This window comes from Silene latifolia, chromosome 8, assembly GCF_048544455.1.
Source record: "Silene latifolia isolate original U9 population chromosome 8, ASM4854445v1, whole genome shotgun sequence".
In the NCBI taxonomy this organism is placed as follows: Eukaryota; Viridiplantae; Streptophyta; class Magnoliopsida; order Caryophyllales; family Caryophyllaceae; genus Silene; species Silene latifolia.
The window spans coordinates 14,769,824-14,777,803 of NC_133533.1; the positions used below are offsets into that span (position 1 = coordinate 14,769,824).

General features: G+C 37.5%; 1 protein-coding gene across 1 annotated transcript; it reads left to right on the forward strand.

Moving 5' to 3' along the window:
- Nucleotides 1-6,848: 6,848 nt before the first annotated feature.
- LOC141594741 (secreted RxLR effector protein 161-like) lies at nucleotides 6,849-7,535 on the forward strand. The gene has a single exon (XM_074414736.1). The coding sequence runs from the start codon at nucleotides 6,849-6,851 to the stop codon at nucleotides 7,506-7,508; it is 660 nt and encodes a 219-aa protein (XP_074270837.1). The 3' UTR covers nucleotides 7,509-7,535.
- Nucleotides 7,536-7,980: the final 445 nt, after the last annotated feature.

The window sequence follows — 7,980 nt, forward strand, 5'->3', positions numbered from 1 at the left end:
ATTGGATTTAATTTTTCAAAGTGTACTTACCTAAGACTAAATCCACTATAAATAGAGTGTCTTAGTCACATTTATTTCTCAAGACTTCCAAAGCATTTATTGTAAAAACCTTGCAAATCATTTGTGCATTAAAAGCTTTGTTCTTCAAGTATTTGCAAAACGTTTTTCTGGTTTTAAGTCTTCAAAATTGTTTTGAAAAATTTGTAAAAACCTCCAAGTATCGATTCAGACATCTTTGTGACATGATGAGTTTGTTCCATGATTCTCGTGTTAGATCTTCATTGTAATCTCCATGTTCATTAAAGTGAACTCTTGAGATTCAAGATTCTGTAACACCTTGAGATAGAACCCATAAACTCTTGAAGCGGAGTAGCTTTAAGTTTGAGTGCAACCGGAGTAGGTTGGCGAGTTATTTTCATTGTAAGGGGTTTAGTAAGTTTGAGTAAATTTCTAAACAAGCAATAAAATAACGGTTGGACGTAGGCCTCGGAGTAGAGGCTGAACCAATTTTTAAAAGGGATATTTAATGAGAATACTCCAACCTATTGGGGTTCTTCTCAAAATACTCTAAACTTCATTTTAACTGTTAATATACCCAACTTTTACCTCTCTTCTCTTTTAATAGAATGTGTCATTTTGTAACCTGTAAAAACAGGTAAAAAGTCACGCGGACCCAACATTTCCTCATATCTCAATCTTCATCTTCCTCTTGTTCTGTTTCCTTTTGAGCTGCAATGTTTTTTTCCAGAATTTTTTTTCCTTTTCCATTGTAATGGTTTGTTATCTCTCCTCTGCCTTTAATATTTCCTCACACTTTCAAACGCAATCTTCACTAATCACTCCCAACCAAATTCCCTTCACACTCACTCATCCTATAAAACGACCCACAACTCGCCGCATAAAATCCGATTCCACTTCCTCAAATAAACCCGCGTTGGTACAGCCCATATAATAGAAGGGATGAAAGAGCTATGACTCTCCAAGTCTCCATACTTTCTCACAAACATTATTGACGACTGCAGGACAAATTATTGAAGGCCTTTTATTCATTAATTTGTACATAAGATAATCCTCTTGCTTTCTGCCTCCCCCTTTATCTAACCTGTGTATTTTTTCTGAGTTTGTTAGTTACATTTACTCTAATATTGTGCGATATCCTCCGATTGTTATTACTTCATCACTCCAACTTGACCCAGCTTTTGATTTTAGTGTTGGATTTCTGAAATGGGTTTTGGGTTTTTTTTTTTTTTTTTGTTAAATGTTGAATTAATAAATTGATGGCTTAGTATATTAGTTTGTGCATCATTTTAGACAAATAAGATTGAACACCAGATTGTGGGTAATGAAGTATACAAAATCAATGATGGTGTTTGGGAGAGTATCAATGGTGTTTTGGAGTAGTTTAATGGTGTTCACATGGTAAAATAGATGAAACTGGTTATCGTAACAAGAAAGAGAAGGGTTAAAATAAAGAAACCGGTTCAGCAGGTAGCCCTTCCACTTGTTCTAATAAAAGAGAAGGAGGGTAAAAGTTTGGTATATTGGTAGTTAAAATAGATTTTGGAGTATTTTGAGAAGCATTCCAATAGTTTGGAGTATTTCAATTAAATAATCCTTTTTAAAATGTCGTTTGTTTGTTCATTTACTTTTACGTTCTTCCACTTTGCTATTTCTCGCATGTACCTAATCAAGTTCTGTGTCACAGTCACCTATACCGTGACATAGAACTGTTGTACCTTCTTGTGAACTTACATTCAATTAAGTTTCTCAAGTCTTGTACTTCTTTATTCTTAGCTTAAAGTAGTTAATTAACTAAGTCAAGAATAAAATTTTAAAAAGGTACACCTAATTCACCCCCTCCCCCTCTTAGGTGTTTAATCGTTCTTAACTCTTCAATTGGTATCAGAGCCTTGTGCTCTTGATATTGGTTAAATCCAAAGAGTTGATCCTATAGTTATGGACGATTCAAAACACACTAAGTATCCCATTTTCAAGGGAGAAAACTATGCCTGGTGGAAACATCGCATGGAGCACTATGTCAAAAGTGCGGACTATGAATGTTGGTTAATCATTCAAAAGGGTCCCCTCAAAATCGAAGTGACTAATGCTGATGGCACTAGCTCCTTGAAAAGTGAGGATAAGTATGTTGAGGCCGACTATAAGAAAATCGAGAAAAACTCTAAGGCCATGTCCATTCTTCAATATGGGATCGGTGACCAAGAGATTAATCGTATATACGGATGTGCTTCGCCAAAGAGATTTGGGACACCCTAAACCTTGCCTATGAGGGAACGTCACAAGTCAAAAAATATCGTATTGATCTTCTCATGCAACAATATGAGATGTTCAATATGGACCGAGATGAGTCAATTAATAGTTTGTCTTCACGTTTTTCTAGTATTGTCAATGACCTTAAGAGTTTAGGTAGGAGTTTTCAATCCGAGGATTTAGTCCGTAAAATCCTTCGTAGCCTAACTGAAAAGTGGCAACCGAAGGTTACGGCTATTGAGGAAGCTAAGGACCTTTCATTGCTCACCCTTGATGAACTTATGGGCTCACTTATGGCTCATGAGTTAACTCTCATGAAGCGTTCTAGTGAAAGCTCTAAAGGGAAAGGACTCGCTCTTAATGCTCTCTCAAGTGATGAGGAGGATGAAGATGATGAGTTTGCAATGTTCACTAAAAACATTGTTGGCATGATCAATGGTCGAAACTCTCAAAGGTATAGCAACAACTCTAGTAAACGCCGTTTTCCTAAGAGAAGATCTAACTCCATTGTTGGTTGCTTTAAATGTGGTGACAAAGGTCACCAAATCAAAGAATGCCCAAAGTGGAACGATATCAAATCTAAGGAAAAACGTGACTTTGCAAAACGTGATTACAAAAACAAGGTAATGACCGCTATTTGGGGCATGTCGATTCAAGAGAACGATGTCCTTGAGGATGAATTAGACGCCAAACTTAGCATCTCGTCTAGTTCCTCAAAAAATGCTTCCAAATCATCAAAGAAAGAAGACATCAAGTGTCTTATGGCTCACTCCGTGGATTGGACTCGATTGGACCATGAGGTAATTAAGCTCAAGAAAAAGGTTCGATCTTTCTCTAAAGACAAAGTTTGTCTCCTCCTAGATCAATTCATAGATAAGTGTCGTGTCCAAACTAATAAGTTGGAAGCTATGCAAATCGAAATTGAGGACATAGCTGAGGAAAATGTAGTCCTTAAAGAAAGTCTAAATGAGAATGATCAACCTAGTTCCATGTTGGGTCTTGAAAAAGAAATCAAAAAACTTCGAAAACAAAACTTGTTTTTAGCCAACAAAGTTGATGAAACCAATGCAACAGATCCTTATCTTGTTGCATCCAGTTCTAAAGGAAATGTGTCATCACTAACACAAGAACGTGACCAACTTTTGATTGACTTAGCTACTTGTCACAACGAAAAAGATGATCTTGTTAAGATTCTTTGAAATGTTAAATGATGAGTCTAGTCATGTCAAAAGTGCCTTAGAACGAGCTCAAAAACTAAATGATGACCTTCTTGCTCAAAATGAGATGTTAAAAAAGGCTGAACAGACTCATGCCACAGAGGTTTCTACTGTGGCATCTGATTCGAGAAAAGAAATAGATACTCTCACGGAATTAGTGTCCTCTTTAACTAAGGAACGTGATACTCTTCTAGCTGACCTCAAATTATGTCAAAGAGATAATAAACAATTGGAACAAATTGGGATGTTACTTAGTGATGAAGCAAGACTTGCAAAACAAGCGTTTGACAATTTAGGTAAATTGAATCTTAATCATCTTGCTAAAATCGAAACATTAACTAAAGAGCTAGATGAGGCTAAGATGTTTTACTTAAAATGGGAAGGAAGTCAGAATGTTTTGGAGTTTCTCTTGAAACAATCACAAGAGTATGAAAAATTTGCAAAGAATCTTTGGACTTGGTTTCAAATGCAACAAGGCACACTTCTGTTGCACTCGAAACCAGGATCCAAGTCAAACCGACTTAGAAGAAGAAAGTATGTTGGTCTTCCGAGTACATCATTTGTAACTATTGTGGCAAAACAGGTCATGAGTTTAATGGTTGTGACAAAAGAGTCCGTGACTTAGAAAGAAACACTAAGAATGCTAAACAAGTGTGGATAAAGAAAGAAGAAGTCAAAAGGTCGTTGTCAAGAAGGAGCCCAAACTTGTTTGGGTTCCTAAACTAAATGTTTGATTTCTTATAGGCATTAGTGAGGGGCAGCAGCAATTGGTACTTAGACGGTGGATGCTCGTCACATGACGGGAGATGAAAACCAATTCCTCTCGCTAGAAGCCTACGATGGTGGCATGCTGACTTTTGGCGACAACAAGAAAGGTGAAATCATTGGTATTGGAAAGGTTGGTAAGTCAAAGTCATTATGCGTGGACAAAGTGTTGCTTGTCAAAGGTTTGAAACACAATCTCTTGAGCATTTCACAACTTTGTGATCGAGGTAATATTGTTGAATTTCTTGCTAGTGAATGTAGAATCATCAATGGTAAAACTAGAGAACTCATACTTGAAGGTAAACGTGTTAAAGACGTCTATATGACTAACTTGTATGCATTGTCGGGTCAATCACTATCATGCATGAGTGTTCAAAAGAACGACCCTTGGCTTTGGCACAAACGACTTGGTCATGTAAATGCTAAGACACTTAACACCCTTAAGAAACTTGATCTAGTTGACGGCATTCCTAACATTAAATTTGAATTTAAATCGCTTTGCGATGATTGTGTTAAAGGAAAACAAGTTAAGTGCTCTTTTAAATCCAAAAAGGTTGTTAGCACCTCCTTACCTCTTGAACTCATTCATATTGATTTATGTGGTCCCATGCGTGTTGTGAGTAGAGGTGGAAGTCGTTTTATTTGTGTCATTGTAGATGACTTCACAAGATTTGTTTGGCTTCTCTTCTTAAGTTCTAAGGATCAAACATTTGATGAGTTCTTAATTTGGGTCAAAAAGGTTCAAAACAAATTTGGATATAAACTTGTCTCATTAAGATCCGACCATGGAACCGAATTTGAGAACTCGTCATTTGAGTCTTATTGTAATGAGTACGGTGTTAGTCATAACTTTTCGGCCGCAAGAACTCCACAACAAAATGGGGTTGTGGAACGAATGAATCGAACTCTTGAAAATATGGCTAGGACCATGCTCATTAGCTCTAAGGTTCCTAAGAATTTTTGGGGTCAAGCCGTAAACACATCTTGTTATATTTACAACCGTGTCATGATTAGAAAAATCATTGAGAAAACTCCCTATGAACTACTACAAGGAAGAAAACCTAATCTTTCACATTTAAAATGCTTTGGTAGTAAATGTTTTGTGCACAATAATGGAAAAGACAACCTTGGCAAATTTGATGCTCGTAGTGATGAAGGAGTTTTTGTTGGTTATTCCGATCATAGTAAAGCATATAAAGTCTATAACAAAAGGACTATGAAAATGGAAGAAAGCGTTCATGTAATATTTGACGAATCTAGTCTTTTTGTGTCAAACACACAGGTTGATGATGAGGATGATGAATATGATGATGATTTTGAGATTGGTATGATACGGCATGAAATGGATCAAGTGGTAGAAGAAGGCCGAGAGCAACGGATTGGAGCCCTTTGTTGCATGAGGAGGATGTGCAAAATTCGGGGGAACTAATCATCCTCCTACACAAGATGATGCTACCTCATCCAGGGGGAACAAGGATGGTGAAGAACAGCCCAATATAATCATAAACGAACCACAATCACCTCCTTCAAACATTCCTCATGCAACAGTCCCTCTCATTGCAGGCATTTAACAAACCGAATCTTCTAACTCACTTATCCCCAAGAAATGGAAACACCAAAGCTCACATCCCCTATCAAACTTAACCAGTGACCTAACCTCTGGAATAAAAACCAGATCATCGCTTCAAAATTTTTGTGCACACAATGCCTTCATCTCAAAAATCGAACGGACCATGTCAAGAGCCTTGATCGATGAATCTTTGGATGATTGCAATGCAAGAGGAATTGAGCAATTTGAAAGGAACAAGGTATGGCATCTTGTCCCTAGGCCCTCCCAACGTCATCGTAATTGGTACACGGTGGGTCTTTCGCAATAAGCTAGATGATGTTGGAGAAATCGTAAGGAATAAAGCTAGACTAGTGGTGCAAGGTTTTAACCAACAAGAAGGAATTGATTACGATGAAACCTTTGCACTGGTAGCTAGGCTTGAAGCCATACGAATGCTTGTAGCTTTTGCGTCTTTTCAAGGTATAAAGCTTTTTCAAATGGATGTCAAAACCGCATTTTTAAATGGATACCTTGATGAAGAAGTGTTTGTTGAACAACCTCCGGGCTTTATAAACAACGAGTTTCCCAACCACGTTTTTAAACTAGATAAAGCACTCTATGGTTTAAAACAGACTCCTAGGGCTTGGTATGATAGGCTTTCAAAGTTTCTATTGGAAAACGGTTTCATACGTGGGTCCGTGGATAAAACGTTGTTTATCAAGTCACAAGGAGATGAACTGTTGCTTGTGCAAGTATATGTCGATGACATTATTTTTGGTGCAACTAACAATGTTCTTTATAAGTACTTTTCTGATTTGATGACTTCGGAATTTGAAATGAGTATGATGGGAGAACTTGGATTCTTTCTTGGTCTTCAAATCAAACAATGTGAGAATGGAACGATGATTCACCAACAAAAGTACTTAAAAGAAATGCTAAGTAAGTTTGGGTTGACTAATTCTAATCCTATGCCTACACCAATGGTGTCTAAAGTCAAGCTTGACAAAGACGAAAACGGTAAGAGCATTAGTGAAAAGGTATATCGAGGTATGATCGGTTCCTTACTTTACTTAACCGCTAGTCGACCCGACATACAATTTAGTGTGTGTGCTTGTGCCCGTTTCCAAGCAAATCCTAAAGAATCTCATTTCAAAGCCGTCAAACGGATTTTTAGGTATTTGATTGGAACACAAGGGCTATATCTTTGGTACCCAACTCACTACGAACTTGATCTTGTAGGTTTTTCGGATGCGGACTATGCCGGTGATACATTGGATAGGAAAAGCACCTCGGGCATTGCTACTTTCCTAGGACCGTGTCTCATTTCATGGGCTTCGAAGAAGCAAAACACCGTTGCATTGTCCACGGCCGAAAGCGAATATGTGAGTGCCGCTTTATGTTGTGCACAAATTCTTTGGGTACGTCAACAATTGCATGATTATGGCCTTACTTTCGAGACTACCCCTATTTTTTGTGACAACACTAGTGCAATTAATATATCAAAGAATCCTATACAACACTCACGAACTAAACACATCGACATACGACATCATTTTCTACGTGATCAAGTTGAGAAAGGTCATATTTGTCTAAGCTTTTGTAAAACGGAAAATCAAATTGCGGACATTCTTACAAAACCGTTAGAAAGAGAACAATTCGAAAGACTTCGGTCGGAAATTGGTTTATTAGGTGACATACCGCTAAATTAAAATTACGTTTTCCAATGATTGATTAGAGGGAGGATGTACATGTAATTAAATGTTAGTTAATGTGGTAGAATGCATGCAAATATCGAACAAATGTAACTGACAACCGTATGAGTGCACTTGAATTGTTTTTGCATTGAGCTTCCAAAATCACTTTATGTCCCATCACACTTAAAAGCCTACACCCTAGCCTCACATTATCAACACTCAACCGTCCCTTCACCTAGATTAACTACACCAACCCCTCATTTACTTCCATGTTTCCACTAAACACACCCTATTACCCACTAAATAAACAACCAACCCTCACCTTTTTCGGATTCCCAAAACCGTCAAAACCATTTCCCCTTCCTCTCTCTTAAAATGCCTCCAAAGTTTTCAAAAGAAGTTCTTCAACTCAGAGATACATTTAACCCAAAATACATTGCCAAGAAAAAGATGGCTCCCAAAACCGCTGCAAAACCTGATGAAGTCA

Bases quoted from the DNA above. Each gene is read 5' to 3' on its own strand.
- LOC141594741 (XM_074414736.1), top strand. From the start codon at position 6,849: ATGATCGGTTCCTTACTTTACTTAACCGCTAGTCGACCCGACATACAA.